Below are 23,221 nucleotides of genomic sequence, written 5' to 3' on the forward strand. Positions count from 1 at the left end.
ACGAGCAATAATGAAATCACAAAGCACAGTTTGTCTCTTATTCAAGCTGCTCACATAAGCTCTCTGTGCAAGCCCCCTCAGTATCTATAATACTGTATTTCAGCATACTCCTTTGGTTGCTATGTTTTTACATTTTTCGGTTGATAAACTTGCAGTGTGTTTGCGAGCAACGTTTTCTGTACATATTGATGTCTGAATATATTTATTTTTGTGATGGGCATTATTTACACAAGTGAATACACTATACAAAGTAAATTAGGCGCCAGCATTGGACAAAGCAAAAGTATAAATACGGTTATTATGACCAGTGATAAGCGTGACTGTCAAGCTAATAGATGTAGGCCTGTTTGTTGCTTTGATTTTACAAATTAATCTGGCAAAGCGTTCCTTCCCTTGAAAATCTTCGCATTTTGGGAAATACAGAAACAGAAATGTAGTTTACGCTGCACAGATAAGTGCATTTTACATTGAAGTAAGCTGTAGTAGAATACAATGAGTCACAGTAATTAATGTCTGGCTCTAATAAAGACATTATAATCAGACAGAGCAAATGACACACTGGTCCAGTATTTTTTTTTTACTTTAAAGTAACACTAATTCACAAGGCAATTAGTCATCCAGAAGCCTCTGTATTACAATTTTGGAGTAAAATTGTTGTTAACCTACATAAAAGACTATCAGTACTGCACAACAACACTAAACAGTTTTAGTCCATAAGTAATAGGGGGTTGGCTGCCAGTCAAGCACAGTGGTCATTAGAGCAGGTACTGGTACTTTTGGCAGTATGGCCAGCAGCCAGTTCCTCTTGGAAAATAAAATCAGCATCTCCATTAGGCTTGTCAGCAGAGGGAAGCATGAAGGGGACTCAATAAAACCCAATAGACCAACCCCAGCAGATGATATGGGGTCTGTGTTATGACTGGGTGAGGAATATTTCACACTGGACCAATAGCACCTTGGTTTCTGTGCCTCTCCTATCGTTCTTCACACTGTGGGACCCTGAATTTCCCAAATCAAATTTTGTCCACATAAAAGGAGGAGTATGGATAATTGAACAAAAGACTCCAGCTGCAATCCAAGCCTTTTAAATCTCCCTCAACCTCTAAATGGGCTTTGGTTCACAATTGTCTCAAGGCCATGATCATCCCTGTGGCTTGTGCACATTTTTCTAACACACATTTTCCTTCCACTAAACTTTCCACTATGATGCAAGACAGCTCTCCGTGAATAGCCAACCTTTTTAGCAATTGCTTTTTTGGGCTTATCCTTCAGAGGAGTCCTAATCCCTGACTTTTTAACAACCGTCCAGACAGCAGAACCTCCAGCACTGTAAATGGGTTTTACTTTTTGAATTGAATAATTTAAATGGATCAACTTTTTGATTACGTCTTCATTTATTAAAATGCATCTGTGCACCTAATATGAATTGAGGGTCTTATAGTGATAAGTGGTCAAAAGTAGCTGCATATTGCCCAGTAAGTTATAGCTCCATATAGGCTGGAATAAGAGGAGGGTCCATGCATGTCTGACAGTCGGATTATCTACTGTATGTGGCGCTGTGTGGACCGTGTCCCACATTTGTCTCTGCTTATCAGGGGGGAGCAGCTGATCTGTCTCTTGGGCGGGAAGGACAGGGTGGGTTGCATTTGTTCTACTGTGCTGGAGCAAGACGGACATATTCCGACATATACAGTCACACAAAAAACAAAGAAAAAACAGGACGAAAGTAATTTATTTCAGTCTACAGCTGGAGCAAGATGGTGAAACAGCGTCGCGTCAGAGCGCACCCCTGCTGTGCTGCTGTGTCGCCTCTTTGTTTCAGAAGAGGATCATGGAAGGTAAGAAAATGCTAATACCAAATCAAAACAACAGCGACACGTCATTTTGGCTTTATTTGAGTTATATATTGATTAAACATTTTGAGCGGTTTGCAACTTTTTTCCCAGTTTGAAAAGAGTACTAAACAGACAGAGAAGTCACTGGGGAAACTAAAAGAAAAAAAGTTTGTATATTTTATATCAAAGTTTTCAGTCATCAGGCTGAAACCATGAGCGACGTCATAATGTTTGTTACTTATAGATGGATTTAACATTTGACCTAAATTTTTAGCGTTCATGCACTGCTTAATGTTTTGTTTGTAGTGATGAAACGGTTCACTCCACCAATCCCTACAGTTTATGTTGTTAAGGTCAGCGATGATTGGCCCAATTTGCGAGCTCTCTCTCCTCTCTTCCGTCGCCATAGAAATAGCCCAGATTGTCTACTTGGACAGAAGCTCACTCGAATGTATTAATGTAATATCTCGTAAGAAATGAACGACTCACTGGTGTCATATTATGACTGTCGCAGTCCCTTCTACCTATTGTTGCTCGATTTCAAAATTTTGGTCTCTTTGCTTAAGTAACAATGTTACACTTTAGTCAGATTCCTTTAAGGAAGTAAAGAAATAGCGATGGAGTGAGGCCTTTTCCGTGCGTCTTTGTCTGCAGCAGCGCCGGGGTTACTGTGGGTGCGCCCTATTTGTCAACCGGCGAGGCAGCTGGTGCGCCGTGTAGGCGTGGTTTGCACACTTTTTCAAATGGCTGCATCTGCTGGGATCTGTTGTACACAAGATACACAGTTCAGATTCACCGGTTAAAAACCAATTTCGAGCCTGTGAGTTATAGAGATGTTTGGAGTTTTTTTTGGGAAATAAACATTCCAAGTGGACCTTGTGTAGCTCTTAGGAAAACCAATAAATAAAATCCATAAATATTCGGAATATGATACATTTCAGGATGTGCATTGACTGGGTGATGGCCTATCATTGGTTTATATTATATTTTATGCTGTCAGCAGTCAATGAAGTAATAAACTCAGATTGCTTTGACAGGTCTACTCTAACTTCCTTCCGCCAGTGAAAATCTTTGCCCTTCTTGTAAAAAAGGAAACACCTCCCACTTTGATTCCGCATCACTTCTAACCAGGTCATCCCCCGGCTGACCGTTGAGGATTGCGCCCTGTGAGAAAAAGGTAAGGAGGAGGGAGTGGGAGAGAGACAGAGCAGAGAGTGGGCGGGGAAAACAGAGGAGACGGAGTGGCGAGGAGAGAAGCATCTCCTCATTGATGCTGAGTCACAAAACAGCCAAAAATCAGCTGCATCCCATGAGGCTTTGGGAAAAATGGAGGAGCTAGAACACACCTGCCCTCATCCCCGGACGGTAGGGTGACTTTGCACGGCTGATTCTTGCCTTTCTCTCTGTGTGTGTGTGTGTGTGTGTGAGAGAGAGAGAGAGAGGAAGAGAGACAGGAAGTAGAGGGGAAACAAAAGGGTCCTCCTTTCTCTCCTGTTATGAAACACATCCAGGGTTGCATGTGCATAAGGGAGATGCTCAGAGTGCTGAGTGGACAGTGTTTTTGTTGTCGAGACGGCTGCTAAAGGAAGAGCAATGTCCTGCTGAGTGAGAACTGTCGCAGTGAGATCATAGAGCCTCCTGTGTTTGGATACTCTGCTTTAATCCTCTTTGATACAAATCATCCTGTCAACCCTTTTGTTTCCCCAAATCTTATTTTACCCATTTCTTCACCTCAGCCTATATTCTTTTAGCCAATCTTTCTTTGTTGCTTGTGCTATTGCATGGCCCGTGTCCTTTTTCTGTAGCTTTAATCCTTCTTATGCCAGATGTTCTATCTTGTGCCAGATCGGGGTTTATACTGTTCACACTCCAGCCACACGTCCTGATAGGCCCTTGTACACTCCTGATCACAAAGTTTAACCTTGGCCATCTGCTCTTTGTCAACTCTCAACAATCTCACTATGCCAGAGGAATCAGAAGTGATGAGACTTCTTCCTGAAGAGATTTCTGTGGCTGCTGCTGTCTGAGCGCTCGGTTTTCCAGTTGAAGTCACACACAGCAAAAATATTGGTAAAAAAAAAGTCTTAAAATGAATGTATCTTATATTGCAGTATCATAGTAGTTGATGAAAAATCCAACCCTTTTGACCTCATTGAGTAAATTATGGGGTTTAAAAAGTAAAAAAAAAAATTTCAAACAAAATAAGTCTTGCAAAATGTATTGGCACCCATCATTTTTTTGGCATCTCAATAAAATATTGTTACTGGGACCTTAACTGGAACATGTGGTTTGGTCAGATAAGATTAAGATGGAGGCTTTTTGAGAACAAGCTCTCCAGTTTGGTCAGGGATAAAACAGAAGATAAATTTATATGTGCATATTGTACATTGTAAATATGTATATTCTGTAATGCAATAACAAAACCAAAGAGCAAAGTGTACCAGAGTCAAATTCCTTGTTTGTATGTACAAACTTGGCAATAAAGCTGATTCTGATTCTGAGATTTGAGGAAAGACACTTCATGCCCATTGTTAAGTATGGTAAAGGAGCTATGATACTGTGGGACTGTTTCTCTATTAAAATCCTCATTAAAGTGCATCATGAGCTCCTTGGAATATTGGGACATTTCCTATAAAAGTCTGATGGCCAGAAAACTGGGTCTTCAATGGATCTTCCAGCAGGATAAAGATCCAAAACATTCAGCCAGATCAACACAGAAATGCTTCAGCAGACACAAAATCAACCGTGTTCTATGGCCATCACAATTACCAGATCTCCGATACAAAACGTGGGATGAGGTTAAAAAGAGGAATGTGGCGTGAAAGAGGACTTTGGACAATCTACAGAGCTTGTGCAAAGAGGGATGTTCCAACCTTTTATAACATGATAGAAATGCTAAAGCAATTTCCAATTGCTAGAAGGGGCTGTAAAAGATAATAACAGGAGGGCTGTTTGCCAATGAGTTTACAAGGGTGCTGTATCTCCACAAATGCTGATGGCTAATTTCAAAAGCAGAGCAAAGATGCAGATAAAGAATGTAAATAAGCTTCACATTTATATTCATGTAAAAGTAATATTTTTTTCTGTGGTATCTTAATTAGAAGTGTTTGCCCATATCTTGGACTTTCTCCAGACATTCTAAATATATTATTCAAGCATTTAATTGCTAAATGTATTTGTCCAGAACCACCTCTCAGTTTCTCTGTGATTGAAGGTCTATCAAAACCCAAAGTGACACGTTCTGTTTACCTGACACCCGGCATCATTTCAGACTCTATTTTCGCCGCTGCTCCTGGTAAAAAGCACTGACGTCAGGGGCCTGACTGAACCAGTTTATATGTTCTCTTCCTCCTCTCACACTCCCACAGCTTTCTGCTCTGTGCTGTTTCTCTTTCACGGGTGTGAATGAGATTCGGTGAATATTCCCTGCAGTCAACAGATGGCACACAAACACAGTTTTCCGGGAGGGCTCACACTGCAACACTTTGACCTTGATAAGAGTCTTGGCACGTACGAAAAAGTACATCCCTTATCAGATTTATCCGTCCATGCTCGTCGGTTTTAATTTCTTGCTATAGCACCAGAGTGAAAGAAAGCTCTTTTTTCCCTTCAGTGCCATGCTTGCTTCGATTTTGGTCGTCTCATTATGTTCAGTATATACAGTTGATTGCAGAGAGGTGAATGTCAGTGATCAATAGCACTGAGCACAGCTCTTTCTGTCTCTGTTGTCTCAGAGTGCAGAGTGAGCATCAGCTGTAGTCAATACCCTAATGGTGGTTACTGTAAGTGGGAGGGAAGGGGTGAATGGCTGTGCTTCCTTTAACCCAGTCCCTTTCTGTCTCAGACTCTCACCGAGCCTGCCATCTTTGCTACGGAGACCAGCTGTGACTGTCACGCGCCTCACGAGAAGCTCAGCATCGCTCAGGCCCGCAGAGGCACCCCAGGTATACACCTTCACCTTTATCCAACGTTTTCCTCACTTCATCTCTATGTTATTTTCGCCCCGTTTAGTTTTTATTTTTTTACTTATTTATCTGAATTCCTGCATATGTCATTCACACCTTTTGAACTTTTGCATTTTTTCTCACATTACAACCACATACATTATTGTACTTCAGTGCTTCGGTTTCCATGACTGCCTGTTTTGTTATGACCAGGAACATTTTCAAATATGTATTCCTTTCTATTAGTAGTTTCCATTAAACTATCTCTTGAGAATCCCAAAGTCATTACTTTTAGGGGTCCGATAGGCTGTGCAATCATTTTAAATTTGCTTTTCAGCTCTAATTTTGGTTCCAAATTAATTCAATGATTGAAACACCTTTATTTAGTTATTCAGGTGCAGTTATTACAAAGTAAGTAACAGTGTTAAATAATGAGTCATTAATAAAAAAAAAAATGTCATTATGACCAGAGTTATTAAATTAGACTCAGGTTTATGTTTTAGCTCACCACACTCAGACAGTAGCAAAGTTCTGTCATATCTGTAAAAATTGCTCTGAAACTACTGGATTAGTTAGTACATCTCTGTATTCATCTTTTCTTGTGTTTTGACTCTTGAAACTGAACTCAGTGTTTGTCATTAAAGAGGCTCTCTGTCGTCAAACAGAGAAGTGGTCAAATATTTTAGATGTTACTGCTTCAGGTCAGAAGCTTCTACTGCTGTAGGAAATGGTCCTGTTTCTTTTGCACATATCTGGCGTGTTTGCACATGACTTTTAGAAAGGAGTGAACTCCATTTAACTACTTAAGAAAATACTTGGATTACTCCTTTCTGTCTTGCTTCACTACACTGAAACAGTGGCTCGTGTTCACGGCGACCTGACTGACCAAGGCGCTTTTTCCTGATTAGTCAGTCTGGCCGGTCCATGAAACCTGGGAGTTATCCCAGAGTTTTTGTATTTTAGACTGGCAAAGTGTTTTTTTTTTTAGTTTGAAGTAAGATTGTTTTATCCTTTCTGTGGAGCAGTGCCTTAACTCATATTGACCTGCAGAGCTGAGATTTGTGCAACCTTTGGGATTTTCACTTTGACCAGGATAATGTGTCCAGTTGCAGACTGAAGTAGAAAAGTTACTGTACCAAATCTCTTAAAGCTCTACTTGTGGTCATAAGTTTTAGGATTGATAGAAATCTTGTTTTTCACAAATTTACTGCTTGAGTTTTTATGGTTTCACTGAATTCACACTGAATTGTCACTGCTTCTAGGTTACAATGGGGAGGGATCAGAGATAAGGAAATGCAATGAATTAGAAAGTCAAGAAAAGTTACCTGAATCACTAAGACCTAATTTGGATTGTCTTTTAGCCCTGCCACGAACTGATCTACAAAAGCATTGTTTAAATGATCTCATCTGGGAGGGCAGGTGATATCAATCATTCTGAATGAATCAGTAGAGCGGCACTGTACTTTTAAAAAGGAGAACTGCTCTAAGTTAATCTTCTACTGTTATCACCCCTTTAGATATAAAAAAGGGCTTCACAGGCTATTGCCACTAGGAAGATAGTGCCCAAATTAACTATTTACCTAATCATCAAGAACTTCAAGGGGAGGGGTTTAATTGCTGCGGAGGAGGTTTCTGGATGCCCAAGAAATTCAGGACCATTTTCTGAAGAGGTTTCAACTAAGTGGATTGGGTTACCACCAGTGCAGAGCTTGTTCAAGAATGTCACCAGGCAGGTGTGAATTTCTCTATACGTAGAGTGAGGCAGAGGCTTTTGGATTTTGCCTTGGTCATGAAGGTTAGCAAAGAAGCCACTGACAGGTAGTACCAGGATTTGCCAGCAGAGGACTGGGGTAAACTTACTTCATCTGATGAAGCCCTCTTCAGACTCCATTCTTCCATGACAAAAGTGAAGCTTGGGAGTCTTGAATCATTTGAAAATATGCTGAACACACCTTTATTCAAATGTGCCTTTACTTCAGATCTTTTTAAATATTATTGTTATTATTGTTTTAATTATTTGCATAAATTAAGTTAACCATATTTAAATTTGTATGCTCTTTCTTTGTGAATGACTTTGTGATTTTTATCTGTGAAAGGTGCTATACAATACTGACGGACTGTTACTATTGAACTTACTATTTTCTACTTACTTGCAACAATAGTCTCAAATGTCATCCAAGACAGACCATGCCCAACGCTCCAGCAAAATGCAGCTAGCTCTGTGTCACAAGAAATTGATAATGAAGTACCTCAGGGGTCACATGGGTCTATTGCATTTAAACTCCCCAGATCTTAATACCATTGAGAACCTATGATTAATTCTCAAAAACAGGTGAGCCAGAAAGAAAACAAAATAAAAACTGACAACCTTCATCCAGTGATAAAGCAAGAACGTGTCGCCGTCTGTCAGGATTTGGCTCTGAAGCTACAATCCAGCAAATTTCTAAAATCTTGAAAAACAAAGATTGACACTATAAATATTGCATAAACTTGATAGACAACAATAAAAGCCTTTGAAACATATGAAATGTTTATTAATGAACTTCAACATACTGTAGACACATCTGGCAAAACATCTAATAAACACAAATCAGTACACTTTCTGACATGTCTGTAAAGATCCAACCTTTGGGCCTTCATTAAATTGCTTGTTTTTGAGTCTTCATCAACATTACACCAACTTCAGCTCATTGTGCTAATCTGTAACTGCATCTTTGTTTATTTTCAGTCGACCGACCGGTCAGAGTCTACGCGGATGGCATCTTTGACCTGTTCCACTCTGGCCACGCTCGTGCTCTTATGCAGGCCAAGAAACTGTTTCCAAACACATATCTCATAGTAGGAGGTAAGAAAGGCCAAAAACTCAAATCCATACAGATTTGACAAACTGATCAAATTTGTTTGATGTGTATCTCTGTGTTTATGTCCTTTCTCTCCATTGCTTATGAAACAGTGTGCAGTGATGAGCTGACCCATAAGTACAAGGGTTTCACAGTCATGACGGAACATGAACGTTACGAAGCCCTGAGGCACTGCCGCTACGTAGACGAAGTTCTGAGAGATGCACCGTGGACTCTCACGCCAGAGTTCCTTGAGAAACATAAGGTGCGTCAGGCGCCATATTCCCAAAATGCCAATAAGATTAAAAAAACTTGACTAGAAATAATTTGATTCAGTATCAGTAAATGGACTTCACTTTAACTAGATGTTGTTGGGGTGCGACATTTTGGACTTTGTTTGTGGCTTTGTGTTTGTTTACCTTTTGCTCAGATGTTTCTATTTTGGTTTTTGTATCATGTTTGTTTAGTTCTCCTGCTCCCTTTACCGACTCCTAGTGTTTTGTTGTTTCTTTCCCCTCGCTCCTAGTCTCCTTTAGAGGTTGCTTTTCTATTATTTATTATGGTTTTCTTGATTATGATTATTATTATATTTGTTGTTATTCTAGTTCTCTTGTCCTCGTATTATTCTAGTCCCCTTGTCTTCCTTGTATTCTCTAGTTTAATTTCTCATTTAGTATCTTTGTGTTTATTTATGGTTTGGTATTTGTTCACTTTGCACTCTTCTTGTTTACTAGTTTATGTTCTCTGTTCCTCCTCGTCTTGGTTCCCTTTCTGTGTTTTATTCTATTCTGTTAGTTCCTTTATTCTGTTCTTTCTAGCTTAGTTCCTTATGTTTAGTTTCTATAGTTCTAGTTCTCCCTCCTGTTAGGTCAGCTTTAGTTATTGCTTACATCTTAGTTTGTATTTATTTTAGTCTTCTCTTCCTCTGCTTCATTGCCTGTTTGGTTCAGTCAGTGTTTAGTTTTGTTTACGTTTGTACTTAGGGTTTCTTCATGGTTTCTTTGGATAGATCTTAGGTTATGTTGTTCTTTTGTTCCCTCTAGTTTCTCTGTTTACTTTTTTCATTTTTCTAGGTTCTTATGTTTCTTTGGTTCTTTATCTTTGTCCTTAGCTTCCTTTAGTTTTGGTTCCCTGATTCTTGTTTATGCAGTGCTTACTTATAGTTTTGTTTTTATAGTCAGTTCCTTTTAGGTTATGTCTTAGTCTAGTTCTTCTCATGTTCCCTTTGTTTTTAGTTAGGTCTCCTTAGCAACTATCCATACTCCCAGTTCTCTGCATCCTGGTTCACACCTGTTTTCTATTCTCCTCTGATTTCCTGCCTCTGTGTCTCATTGGTTCATACCTCACTCCTCTCTGCCTATAAGCTCTCTAGTTCTCTTTGTTCTTTGCTGGTTCCTTCCGTCTTGTCACCCTCGTTCTTGTCCATTCCGTCCACTATTATGCCTAAGTTTTGTGCTCTGTTCCTGCAGTGACTTCATGTAAGTTTTGGCTCAGCTCCTGTTTACCCCTGCAATGATTATTGCTATGTTTTTGCTATGTTTTTGGAAACCTTTAGAATGTGGACTATGCAGGGTTTTGCTACGTTTTGAGAAGAAGCCTTTAAATAAAAACTTTAGACTTTTACAACATGCTGCTACCCAGCTCTTGTCTGCGCTTTGGTCCGCCAGAAAACTCAACTGTGACAGATGTGACCAATGGCTTTCTTAGGCTGGAAATCGTTTAAAAATTGTTTTTTGTATATTTAAATTTGCCAGCCCTAATTCAATATATTTTAACCTTTCTGTTTGTTAATGTATGTTGGCAATTTGATTTCTTATCACTGATACAAACAGGTTATAAATGTTTGGTAGAGTCAGTAAAATAGTTTAGTAACATGATTCATGGCAACAAGGTCAACCAGTCCTGAGCAAGAGCAAAGTCTTGTCACCATTTAGGAGAACCTCTATTGATAAGATAACACAGCAGCAGGATGTGAGGAAGGAAATGTTTAGGACCAAAAGCTTGTCATGTCCTGCTTGAAACACGTACAGTGCCTTGGAAATACTTTCACATTTTACCGGATTACAACCACAAAATGTCAAAGCATTTGTTGGAATTTTAACACAAAGAATTGCATACTTGTGAATGTGAAGGAAAATTATATGGTGTGATTTGCATTTGTATTCAACCCACAACTTTGATCTTTGGTATATTTCTCTACCAGCTTTGTTCATTCATTTTGTAAAATAGCTCAAGTTCAGTCAGATTGGGTGGAGAGTGTCTGAAAAATCAATTTCCAAGTTTGACAAATGTAGGGGTTTAGTTCCCACTGACTGGATTAAGCTCTGGACTTTGACTGAGCCATTCTAACACATACAGTAGATCTGCTTTGATCAAAACTATTCAGTGCAGCTATGTCTGCATGTGTAGTGCCACTGTCCCGCCAGAAGGCAAACCTCTGCTGTAGTCTCAAGTCTTTTGCAGCCTCTAATACGTTTTCTTCCTGGATTGCTCTGTATTTAGCTTCATCCATCATCCCATCAACTCTGAGCAGCTTTCCTGAAAAGCCTCCCTACAAAATGATGCTACCACCCTCTTGTTTCACAGGGAGGAAGTTTTGTTCATCATAATGTGCATGTTGGTTTTGCACAAAGCAGCATTTTCATTGAAGTCAGAAATTTTAACTTTGGTTCCATCTGACCACATGTTTGCTGTGTTTGTCAAACCAGGGCACATGTTCTTAATCAGGCAAGGATGGCATTGCAGTCAGTCAGACATCATCAGGAAAAGCAAGATAGGAGATGGAGGTGTTTAGAAACATAACATAATAGTCATATTTAATAAAATAAAGTGTGTGTTCTGATTAGGCTTGTTTGTCATATTGAAAGTCAGTCAGTCATTTTCTACCGCTTATTCCACAGTGGGCCGCGGGGGAGCTGGTGCCTATCTCCAGCAGTCTATGGGCGAGAGGCAGGGTACACCCTGGACAGGTTGCCAGTCCATCACAGGGCAACACACAAACAACCATGCACACACTCATTCATACACCTAAAGGCAATTTAGAGTGACCAATTAACCTAATTGGCATGTCTTTGGACTGTGGGAGGAAGCCAGAGTACCCAGTGAGAACCCATGCATGCACAGGGAGAACATGCAAACTCCATGCAGAAAGACCCCTGGCTGGGAATTGAACCCAGGACCTTCTTGCTGCAAGGCAACAGTGCTACCAACTGCACCACCGTGCAGCCCGGATGGCAATGCAATGACCGCAAATTTATAAAAAAGAAGCAAAGAAATCTATTGCAACAAAATGTATACAAAAATACAAGTCCTGTAACAAAAAGTTCCTTAAAAACCTCAAAGGTCCAAGTTAAAAGTCCAGTGAGGACAGGAAATATTTAGAATAAACCCCCAGGTCCTCTCTCAAACCTCCTTTCTGGCTTCACTCTTTAAGTAGGCATCTCCGAAAAAGAAAAGGAGAGCACCTGTGATCATGGACTGGCTAGGGGGGAATGGTCTGGCAGATTCTGGGCTCCTTAGTAAAGGCCTTCTCGCAGCCATGTCTGGTTCCACTTTGCTGCTGTTCTCATGTACCACCATCGATGTGGTTACTGTTGCTGCTGTTGTCTTGTTGGTCCCCTGACACCCTGCCCCCAGATGTGGAGGAGTTGTCTGTTTTGCTTCTCATTTTTCTTCTTAAACATCTTTCCTTGCCACCGCTCATTGGTTTTTGTCATTCTGGTGTTACTGTTTTATAACCTAACTCTGCGTTAACTTTCTCCCGAACTTTATTCCTAGTATGTTCCTTGGTCTTCATGTTGTTGTTCCTTCACCAATGTTCTCTGACAAACCTCTGAGGCCTTCACAGATCATTTGTAATTATGCAGAGATTAAATTACACACAGGTTTAGTAATTATGTGACTTCTGAAGGCAATCAATTACCCTGGATTTTATTTAGAGGTATCAGAGTAAAGGGGGTAGAACACATCATTTCCCTACGCACTACTCTACTACTGTGTTGGTGGATCGCATAAAAGCCCAACAGAATACATGAAATGTGTTGTTGTGTTGTGACAAAATGTGAAAACTTCAATGGGAATAGATAGTTTTGCAGGTTAATGTAGGTAGTGCAGAATCTAAAAGCTCTGTGTTCACCTGAGGTCTTTACATGTTTTTCTGTCAGTGCTGTGTTTTCTGCCATACAGTAGGTGTCCTTTGGTTGTTCCTCAGATCGATTTTGTGGCTCATGATGATATCCCGTACTCTTCAGCAGGAACTGAGGACGTTTACAAACACATCAAAGAAGCAGGTCGGGCAGTGATCTGCGGGGATCTTAAAATCATGTTGCACATTTCATCACTAAATGAGCCCAAGGCTGCAAAAGGATTCTGTTTATCTTTTTTCCTGTTTACCAGGGATGTTCGTCCCCACACAACGGACAGAAGGGATCTCCACCTCTGACATAATTACCAGAATTGTCCGAGACTATGATGTCTACGCCCGACGCAATCTGCAGCGGGGCTACACGGCTAAGGAGCTTAATGTCAGCTACATCAACGTAAGACCATCAGTAATAGATCTGCTACAGTGGCATCATGTCAGAACAGTGACCTGACCTCTGATTTAAGAAGAGAAAAACATCAGTGGAGATGGCTCTATGAGCATGGAAAATATCCACCAGGATACATGTTACAGAAATTATTGGAAGTCATTAAATGAGCAGTAATTTTTCATAAAATAGGGTGTAACCATTATTTAAGGATCGATATAAGCAATCAGTCAAGAATAATGAAACAAACACAGCTGGTGTTTACATGTGTGTACTGAGCGTGGCCATACTGATCTACATTTATTCCTTAAAAAGGTCAGTGAACTTGTAAAACCTTCGGGGTTAAGGGATTAGCGCCTATCTTCGACAGTTTGCCAGTCCATCTTAGTGCTTCATTCTGAAAGATTCATTTACCTTCTCCAAAGATTATTATAGATTATTAGGATAAGTAGACATCCCTCAGCCCAGACCATTCTGGGGGATCCCAGTAACCTGCCAATGGGAGGCACCCAGGAGGCATCCTGATCAGATGCCTGGACCACCTCAGCTGACTCCTTTCTGAAGACCTCTGTTCAGAGATCCCCCTGGATGACAAAGCTCTTGACCCTGTCTCTAAAGCTGAGTCCAGGCACCCTACAAAGCATTTGTATTCAGGATCCGGGCTTTTGTTCATGATCTATATTATGATCATAAACAAGAGTTAAAACATAGACGGACTGATGGCTCCATTTTTGGCTCACGTCCTTGTTCACCACAACAGACAAGATTAGCACCTGCATAAGTGCAGACAAGCCCTCAATCAGTCTAATGAACCCTTGTCCATTCCTGCCATCACTCGTAAATAAAACATTATTGACATTCAAAGTACCAGAACACAGATCATGATGCTGGTTGTTGCCATGCCTAGGAATCATGCTCTTGTCTGCTACCAGGCTTGCTTGACACCCAAACTTGACATCCTTCCCCACATGGAAGAGGCTTCCTGTTGCTTTTTTAGACTGAACTTGGCCGAGCCCTCAAGGCTCAGCTTTCAGGCACTTGCTGGCAAGATCTCCATAAATACCTGGCTCTAGGAGGAAGCCCCCTTCACCTTTATACTGAACAATGTTCATAACTCATGGAGCTCCTTCAATCATTCTTACTCTTACCCCCACATACTCAAACCCCTCTTCACTACATTAATGTGGATATTCTACAGATGGTTGCTGTAAATATCCGGTCCTAATGGTTGTGGTATTAACTCAAACCAAGAGCTTTACTTTGTAGTCTCCTCAAAATGTTACATCTCTAAATCCCTTCTTCTGAAGTACTGAGAAAGTTTTGTTTTGGGGGATCATCAACATCATCTGGACTTTACCTCTATAACCTAAACTTTCAATCTCGTCTACTTATTTGGAAGCCTTGGCCAAGAGTAGATTCTGGCGCTGTCTTTAACGTAAGAGTTCATATCTTGATTTCATCTGAAACTGTAAATGATTAGTTACTGTATCTGGATTTGAGGAAAAAAAAAAAAGAACATTTGAGTATTTTAGTGGCATCCATGTACTTATCTACACAAACTTTAAAAAGTTGTTGGACCTCCTCAAGCATGTATTTCTTTTTGACCTTTTTAATTAGTTTTTCCTGAACCTTTTATCCCCGTAGGAGAAGAAGTATCGGTTGCAGAACCAGGTAGATCGCATGAAGGAAAAGGTTCGAACTGTTGAAGAAAAGAGCAAACATTTTGTTTACCGCGTGGAGGAGAAGAGTCACGATCTCATCCAGAAATGGGAAGAAAAATCTAGAGAATTTATTGGCAACTTCCTAGAACTTTTTGGACCTGACGGGACGTGGGTAAGTCAAGCATGGTACTATGTGATGTTACATAAAAGGGAGGCAGATATCCACAATGTTATGGTTAATTTATTCATTTTACTGAGTTGAAACATTGTGTTTCTTCCCGAACAGGTGAGTCATCGAAGGGAAACAAAAATGAAAATATTTACCCTAGAAGATATGGATAAAATAAAAATTATATTAAATCATCCATAAAGTGCAAATATTTAACATATTTGTGTTCCTTGTAATTACTCCATGCTGGCACATCAATCAAGTATAATTCTGCCGTTGAAAAATATATATTTCAACACATATATTCGTGACTGAATTCAGAAGCAAGGCCTTATCAATTTTTCTTTACAGAGGACAATGACAACGATCACAAGGCTACTGACGAAGCATTGACTGTTGTCTTTAAGCTATTTTTTTATTTATTTGCTGGTATGCTTGGGATCATTTGGAAGATCAATTTAATCTTTCCTGGCTAATGTCTTGAGACGCCGATTCAATATTTCAACATATTTCCTCATGATGCCATTTATTTTGTGAAATGTGCGAGCCCCTTCTCCAACAAAACAGCCACATAACATGATGCTGCCACCTCTGTACTTCAGAGCTGAGATAGTGTTCCCAGGCCTCTCCTATGTTTGCTCCAAATGTAACAGTGGTCTGTATGGCCAAACACTTCAGTCTTAGTTTTATCAAAAAAACAGGAAATGTCTACAAAAATGAAGATCTTTGTCCCTGTATGCATTTGTTCATTGTAATCTGGCATTTGGAATAGTGGCTTCACCCTTACTGAGTGGCCTTGCCGCCTGTTTTACTGGTTATAACAACACTTTCTTACTAGCTTCAGTCAGGACCTTCATAAGGTCTTCTGCTTCAGTCCTGGGGTTGATGCGCACATTTTGCACTCTTTACTGAACCGTATAGGAGGACATTACCGTGATGTTTACACTTGCATATCAGTTTTTAAACAGATGATACTTGGCATTTTCAGGTATCTGGAAATTGTACCCAGACTTGTGGAGGTCCACAATTCTCTTCCTGATATGTTGGCTGATTTCTTTAGATTTTTCCATGAAGTCACAAAAGAAAGCAGGCTTTAAAGATGTTCTTATAAAACATGTACACCTTTGCCTCCATTTAACTGAAATGTTGTGAATTAACCTATCAGAAGCCAGCAAAGGACCCCAAAGAGTACCCAAATCTTTCATCTGGAGATTTTTGTCCTCCAGTTTTGAATGAAGTGGTCTATCTGTTTACTTTTTTTATTTCTTACCCATGTACCTAAAACTACAGCTGTGCTGCCTAATAACAATCTTCCTAGCAGGATTCTCCTTTTGTGAGCTGTGATGTTTGTAACCTAAATTTAGGATCTTTACTTACTTACTTTACTTACTTCAGATAAAGGCTAAATCCGCTCATTCCTATCACTAAATTGTTAAGGACAGAGGTGTCCAAATGCATGCCTCAAGGGGCAGAGTCCTGCATATGTTAACATGTTCCAGCTCCAATATACAGTGCCTTGCAAAAGTACTCGGCCCCCTTGAACTTTTCAACCTTTTGCCACATTTCAGGCTTCAAACATAAAGATATAAAATTCAAATTTTTTGTGAAGAATCAACAACAAGTGGGACACAATCGTGAAGTGGAATGAAATTTATTGGATGTGTCAAACTTTTTTAACAAAAAACTGAAACGTGGGGCGTGCAATATTATTCGGCCTCTTTACTTTCAGTGCAGCAAACTCACTCCAGAAGTTCAGTGAGGATCTCTGAATGATCCAATGTTGTCCCAAATGACTGATGATGATAAATAGAATCCACCTGTGTGTAATCAAGTCTTCGTATAAATGCACCTGCTCTGTGATAGTCTCAGGGTCCTGTTCAAAGCGCAGAGAGCATCATGAAGACCAAGGAACACACCAGGCAGGTCCGAGATACTGTTGTGGAGAAGTTTAAAGTCGGATTTGGATACAAAAAGATTTCCCAAGCTTTAAACATCCCAAGGAGCACTGTGCAAGCAATCATATTAAAATGGAAGGAGTATCAGACCACTGCAAATCTACCAAGACCCGGCCGTCCCTCTAAACTTTCATCTCGAACAAGGAGAAGACTGATTAGAGATGCAGCCAAGAGGCCCATGATCACTCTGGATGAACTGCAGAGATCTACAGCTGAGGTGAGAGAGTCTGTCCATAGGACAACAATCAATTGTACACTGCACAAATCTGGCCTTTATGGAAGATTGGCAAGAAGAAAGCCATTTCTCAAAGATATCCATAAAAAGTCTCATTTAAAGTTTGCCTCAAGCCACCTGGGAGACACACCAAACATGTGGAAGAAGGTGCTCTGGTCAGATGAAACCAAATTTGAACGGTTTGGCCACAATGCAAAATTATATGTTTGGCGTAAAAGCAACACAGCTCATCACCCTGAACACACCATCCCCAGTGTCAAACATGGTGGTGGCAGCATCATGGTTTGGGCCTGCTTTTCGTCAGCAGGGACAGGGAAGATGGTCAAAATAGATGGGAAGATGGATTGGGGCCAAATACAGGACCATTCTGGAAGAAAACCTGTTGGAGTCTGCAAGAGACCTGAGACTGGGACGGAGATTTATCTTCCAACAAGACAATGATCCAAAACATAAAGCCAATTCTACAATGGAATGGTTCACAAATAAACGTATCCAGATATTGGAATGGCCAAGTCAAAGTCCAGACCTGAATCCAACCGAGAATCTGTGGAAAGAGCTTAAGCAAGATGAAAGCAACGATGGCTGGCAGCCTCGGAGCTTCGCTCTCTCTTTGTTTGTGTATTTTGTGTGTTTATATGTTTTTGGAGCCACAGTACTTTGGTGTCGGGCCACAATCCTGTGGTCTCATACAGCAGAGAGGAACTTCTCAACATCAGTGAGTCCTCTCTTGGGATTTTTTTCACCATCTTTCATTGATCCGAGGTTCACTGAGCTTCTGGCAAGCGGAGCTGCGGCACTCTATGGGATTCTGCGCCGGAGGGGGAAACGTGCTGGCGCGCTGGTAAAACTCCGCAAAAGAGGACTTCGCAAACCACTGCCTTCAATCCATCTGGCAAATGTCCGCTCTCTAAGCAACTAAATGGACGACTTGCTTCTTCTCACCCGTAAAAACACGGACTTCCGCGGATCAGCGGTTCTCTGCTTTACTGAGACATGGCTGAGCGAAAACATCCACACCCGACTTCCAGCTGCTCAGAGCGGATCGCAGCGCAGAGCTATCGGGGAAGAGGCGAGGAGGCGGAATTTGCTTTTATTTAAATGAAGGTTGGTGCAGAGACATAAAAGTGCTGGGGAAAACATGTAGTCCGGATCTGGAGTCATTTTCCATAATCTGTAAACCGTTTTATTCACCGAGAGAGTTTTCCTCGTTTATAATAATCGGCTCATATTTTCCACCGCATGGCTGCACTTCTGCCGCGGAAAAACATCTTGCTGAGCGGATTACAGACGTGGAGAAAAAATACACGGACTTTTTCATCATAATACTGGGAGATTTTAACAGAGCAAACCTCTCCAATGAACTCCCCAAATACAGACAGCATATTAAGTGTCCCACCAGAGACAAAAACACACTGGACCATTGTTACACAGCTTTAAAGGACTCATATCATGCTGTTACCAGGGCTGCTCTGGGTTTTTCGTTTCATTATCTAATCCACCTCATCCCAACCTACAGACAGAAACTAAGAGCTTCCAAACCCAAGGTTCACACTGTTAAGAAGTGGACTGAGGAATCAAAGCAGATGCTACAGGCCTGCTTTGAATGCACAGACTGGACTGTTTTTGAAACTTCAGCCACTGACTTAAACCAACTAACTGATGTGGTGACATCATACATCAGTTTCTGTGAGGACATGTGTGTGCAGACAGAGCACTGTTCACTAAAACCAGCCGCCACAGAGACAGTTTCTTCCCCCAGGCTGTTTCTCTGTTGAACATTCAATAGAGTACAAAACAACAGCATACAGATGTTGCAAATGCACCTTTTTATTTATATATGTGTATATTTGTATATTGTATATGTGTATATTCTGTAATGCAAAAACAAAACCAAAGAGCAAAGTGTACCGGAGTCAAATTCCTTGTTTGTATGTACGAACCTGGCAATAAAACTGATTCTGATTCTGAAAGAGCTGAAGACTGCTGTTCACGAAGTCTCTCCATCCAACCTCACTGAGCTCGAGCTGTTTTGCAAGGAAGAATGGGCAAGAATTTCAGTCTCTCGATGTGCAAAACTGATAGAGACATAACCCAAGCGACTTGCAGCTGTAATTGCAGCAAAGGGTGGCGCTACAGAGTATTAATGCAAGGGGGCCGAATAATATTGCACGCCCCACTTTTCAGTTTTTTATTTGTTAAAAAAGTTTTGACACATCCAATAAATTTCATTCCACTTCACAATTGTGTCCCACTTGTTGTTGATTCTTCACAAAAACTTAGAATTTTACAGGTCCTTCTCAAAATATTAGCATATTGTGATAAAGTTCATTATTTTCCATAATGTCATGATGAAAATTTAACATTCATATATTTTAGATTCATTGCACACTAACTGAAATATTTCAGGTCTTTTATTGTCTTAATACGGATGATTGTGGCATACAGCTCATGAAAACCCAAAATTCCTATCTCACAAAATTAGCATATTTCATCCGACCAATAAAAAAAAAGTGTTTTTAATACAAAAAACGTCAACCTTCAAATAATCATGTACAGTTATGCACTCAATACTTGGTCGGGAATCCTTTTGGAGAAATGACTGCTTCAATGCGGCGTGGCATGGAGGCAATCAGCCTGTGGCACTGCTGAGGTCTTATGGAGGCCCAGGATGCTTCGATAGCGGCCTTTAGCTCATCCAGAGTGTTGGGTCTTGAGTCTCTCAACGTTCTCTTCACAATATCCCACAGATTCTCTATGGGGTTCAGGTCAGGAGAGTTGGCAGGCCAATTGAGCACTGTGATACCATGGTCAGTAAACCATTTACCAGTGGTTTTGGCACTGTGAGCAGGTGCCAGGTCGTGCTGAAAAAGGAAATCTTCATCTCCATAAAGCTTTTCAGCAGATGGAAGCATGAAGTGCTCCAAAATCTCCTGATAGCTAGCTGCATTGACCCTGCCCTTGATAAAACACAGTGGACCAACACCAGCAGCTGACACGGTACCCCAGACCATCACTGACTGTGGGTACTTGACACTGGACTTCTGGCACCTTGATTTCCAAATGACATGCAGAATTTGCTTTCATCCGAAAAAAGTATTTTAGACCACTGAGCAACAGTCCAGTGCTGCTTCTCTGTAGCCCAGGTCAGGCGCTTCTGCCGCTGTTTCTGGTTCAAAAGTGGCTTGACCTGGGGAATGCGGCACCTGTAGCCCATTTCCTGCACACGCCTGTCCACGGTGGCTCTGGATGTTTCTACTCCAGACTCAGTCCACTGCTTCCTCAGGTTCCCCAAGGTCTGGAATCGGCCCTTCTCCACAATCTTCCTCAGGGTCCGGTCACCTCTTCTCGTTGTGCAGCGTTTTCTGCCACACTTTTTCCTTCCCACAGACTTCCCACTGAGGTGCCTTGATACAGCACTCTGGGAACAGCCTATTCGTTCAGAAATTTCTTTCTGTGTCTTACCCTCTTGCTTGAAGGTGTCAATAGTGGTCTTCTGGACAGCAGTCAGGTCGGCAGTCTTACCCATGATTGAGGTTTTGAGTGGTGAACCAGGCTGGGAGTTTTAAAGGCCTCAGGAATCTTTTGCAGGTGTTTAGAGTTAACTCGTTGATTCAGATGATTAGGTTCATAGCTCGTTTAGAGACCCTTTTAATGATATGCTAATTTTGTGAGATAGGAATTTTGGGTTTTCATGAGCTGTATGCCAAAATCATCCGTATTAAGACAATAAAATACCTGAAATATTTCAGTTAGTGTGCAATTAATCTAAAATATATGAATGTTAAATTTTCATCATGACATTATGGAAAATAATGAACTTTATCACAATATGCTAATATTTTGAGAAGGACCTGTACATCCTGCTGTGTATACTCACCACAATTAGTTCCCCAGACTTTAAATCTGGTTGCCTTTAGAAATTTTAAACAAATCACAGACTAGTCACTCTACATGTACAAACCTCAATTTTCCTCTTCTTTTGCTTTTAAACAGAAACAAGTGTTTCAGGAACGCAGTGGTCGGATGCTGTCCTATGCTATGTCACCCAGGGAATCACCTTGCAACAGCCCTCCTCGTGAACTGTCCCCCCTGCGCTCCCCCTCCCCTCCGTCGCCCCCTGCCCGCTGGTACAACGCCCGACCCTCGCCCCCGAACTCCCCCAAGGGAGCGTCTGCCTCGATGAGCAGCATGAGTGAAGGCAATGAAGACGAGAAGTAGATGGATACAGACAGATACGTTTCACTACACAGTACACTGTGGGAACACTTCACCAAAAACACTTTTCTTCAAACAGAACCAGGTTTCCTCAGAGATGTTACAGATTTGCAATGCTGGCATTGATCAGGGGAATTGAAGGTTTGAGCTGCAGAGCTAATAAAAAAAGCCATCATTGTCTGGAGAACCAAGCAGACAGAAGGATGAAAGGGGAAGAAGAGGATGTGGATTCATTGTATGTATTCAATGTCACCGTTTTTATACAAGGACAATAATCTTGTGCAATATCTGTAGAGAGGACTTGCTGTGGATTGTCTAGAGTGAACACAGACACTCAAACAGCCTGCTTATAATATCACTGGATTGTTTATTGTCCTGCTTTTTGCCCTCGTAAGATGCCAACCTTCCCTACAATTTCACTCTAAAATATAGGCAGACAGATAGTTACAGACCCGGTGCCCCACACTGAGAGCTTGGAATAGCAAAAAGGATACAGTAGGCAAGCAGAACACATTGTTATTGCTGGTTTGTACCATTTTTGTAAATGTGACGGCCAAAAAAACTGAGACTTGATTATTTTGCAAAGAATTATGATTCAAATTAAAATTTCTACATTCACAAATTTGTTGACACACCTGGTAAAGATGTATAAAAAGCCGTAAAATAAAATCATCCTGGTTTGCACAGATAATCTCACAGTGAAAAAAATAGGATAATCCAGCCTATAATTTGACTACATTTGTCCAGTGGAGAGTAAATCCAATGTTAGGAAATAAAATAACTGCTGGCACAATTTTTGATACCACTGCTCTTTGTATGCCCTGCTTCCCAATAAGAAACCATGTAAATTCTCCCTTGGAAGAGAAACAAGCCCACAGCATCACAGATCCTCCACCGTACTTAACAGTGGACATGTATTTTTTCTTATATTTGTTCTTTGTTTCTCACACCAAACCCACCACGAGTATTTTTTTTTACTGAAAACCTCAATGTCAGTCCAAGTTAAAATCCCTGCAGAGTTTAGCAAACTCTCATCCTCATTCCCAAACATCCTTTTGGCAAGTAGATCATATTTGGGGGTTGTTATTCAAACTTGGTGACACAAGGATGCCACTCTTTGCTGCAAAAGTAAAGATTTGTTTTAGCTCCCTTGGCATCCTTATTGTGCCTGATGGCAACATAAACATGCGTCCTCTTTACTAGTAGCTAAAAGAAATAGGCCTCTGTCTCATGTCAGATTTATGCCCAAAGGTAACAGAAACTCATGAATTGTTCATTTGAATTTCAGAAAAATTCTAATAAACTTAATAAAATTCAAGTATAAATAGAAAAAAAATGATTTGGTTTCTATTGTTTTAAAGGAATTGTTGGTGGTTCAAATAATTATGCCTATGATTTTACTAAAAACAATGATTTCTTAACATGGATTTTTTTCCTGCCCACTGATTAAATTGTCCTCAAATTAAAGGTTCGATTTTTTCAAATCTCTAAATATGATGTCATGCTGCTACAGCGAACTGTTATTTTGAGGCTTTTTAAACATCTTTACCTGGGGCGCCACGCTCCACTTAATTGCTTTCTTTAGAAACTCACCCAATCTTTGTTTACCTCAGGTCTGCTTGCCCATACCAACCCAGTCCAAACTATCTTCCATCCCAACTAAATTATAACTTCAATGCAATATAGACAGGGGAAATGTCCTGGGCGATAATTTCCATATGTAAAAACTTTTAAATTGTCTTTTTTTAGTCACCATTGTTGAGAAGGCTTAACATGTTAATAAAAATGTAGAATGTAAATTACCATACGATTCATTCCTTCATCATAAAGTTATAGCA

At 40.6% G+C, this 23,221-nt stretch overlaps 1 protein-coding gene across 2 annotated transcripts; it reads left to right on the top strand.

Annotated features, from left to right (window-relative positions):
* Positions 1–1,661: 1,661 nt before the first annotated feature.
* Positions 1,662–23,186, top strand: pcyt1ba (phosphate cytidylyltransferase 1B, choline a). 2 transcript variants are annotated; one of them, XM_047349319.1, is made up of 8 exons: positions 1,662–1,838; positions 5,680–5,779; positions 8,508–8,624; positions 8,733–8,884; positions 12,830–12,908; positions 13,015–13,157; positions 14,793–14,981; positions 21,162–23,186. In XM_047349319.1, exons 1-8 carry the CDS (start codon positions 1,758–1,760, stop codon positions 21,384–21,386), a joined length of 1,086 nt encoding a protein of 361 aa, XP_047205275.1. In that variant the 5' UTR covers positions 1,662–1,757; the 3' UTR covers positions 21,387–23,186. The 2 variants fall into 2 exon arrangements, with proteins under 2 accessions (XP_047205275.1, XP_047205276.1); XM_047349320.1 differs by lacking the exon at positions 1,662–1,838 and adding an exon at positions 3,037–3,200.
* Positions 23,187–23,221: the final 35 nt, after the last annotated feature.

Source organism: Girardinichthys multiradiatus, chromosome 21, assembly GCF_021462225.1.
Source record: "Girardinichthys multiradiatus isolate DD_20200921_A chromosome 21, DD_fGirMul_XY1, whole genome shotgun sequence".
Classification (NCBI taxonomy): Eukaryota; Metazoa; Chordata; class Actinopteri; order Cyprinodontiformes; family Goodeidae; genus Girardinichthys; species Girardinichthys multiradiatus.

Excerpts from the sequence above, each read along its gene's own strand:
- pcyt1ba (XM_047349319.1), top strand. The coding sequence starts at position 1,758 with ATGGTGAAACAGCGTCGCGTCAGAGCGCACCCCTGCTGTGCTGCTGTG. Across the intron at positions 5,780-8,507 it reads GGCCCGCAGAGGCACCCCAG|TCGACCGACCGGTCAGAGTC; the intron begins GTATACACCTTC and ends GTTTATTTTCAG. Across the intron at positions 14,982-21,161 it reads TTGGACCTGACGGGACGTGG|AAACAAGTGTTTCAGGAACG; the intron begins GTAAGTCAAGCA and ends GCTTTTAAACAG.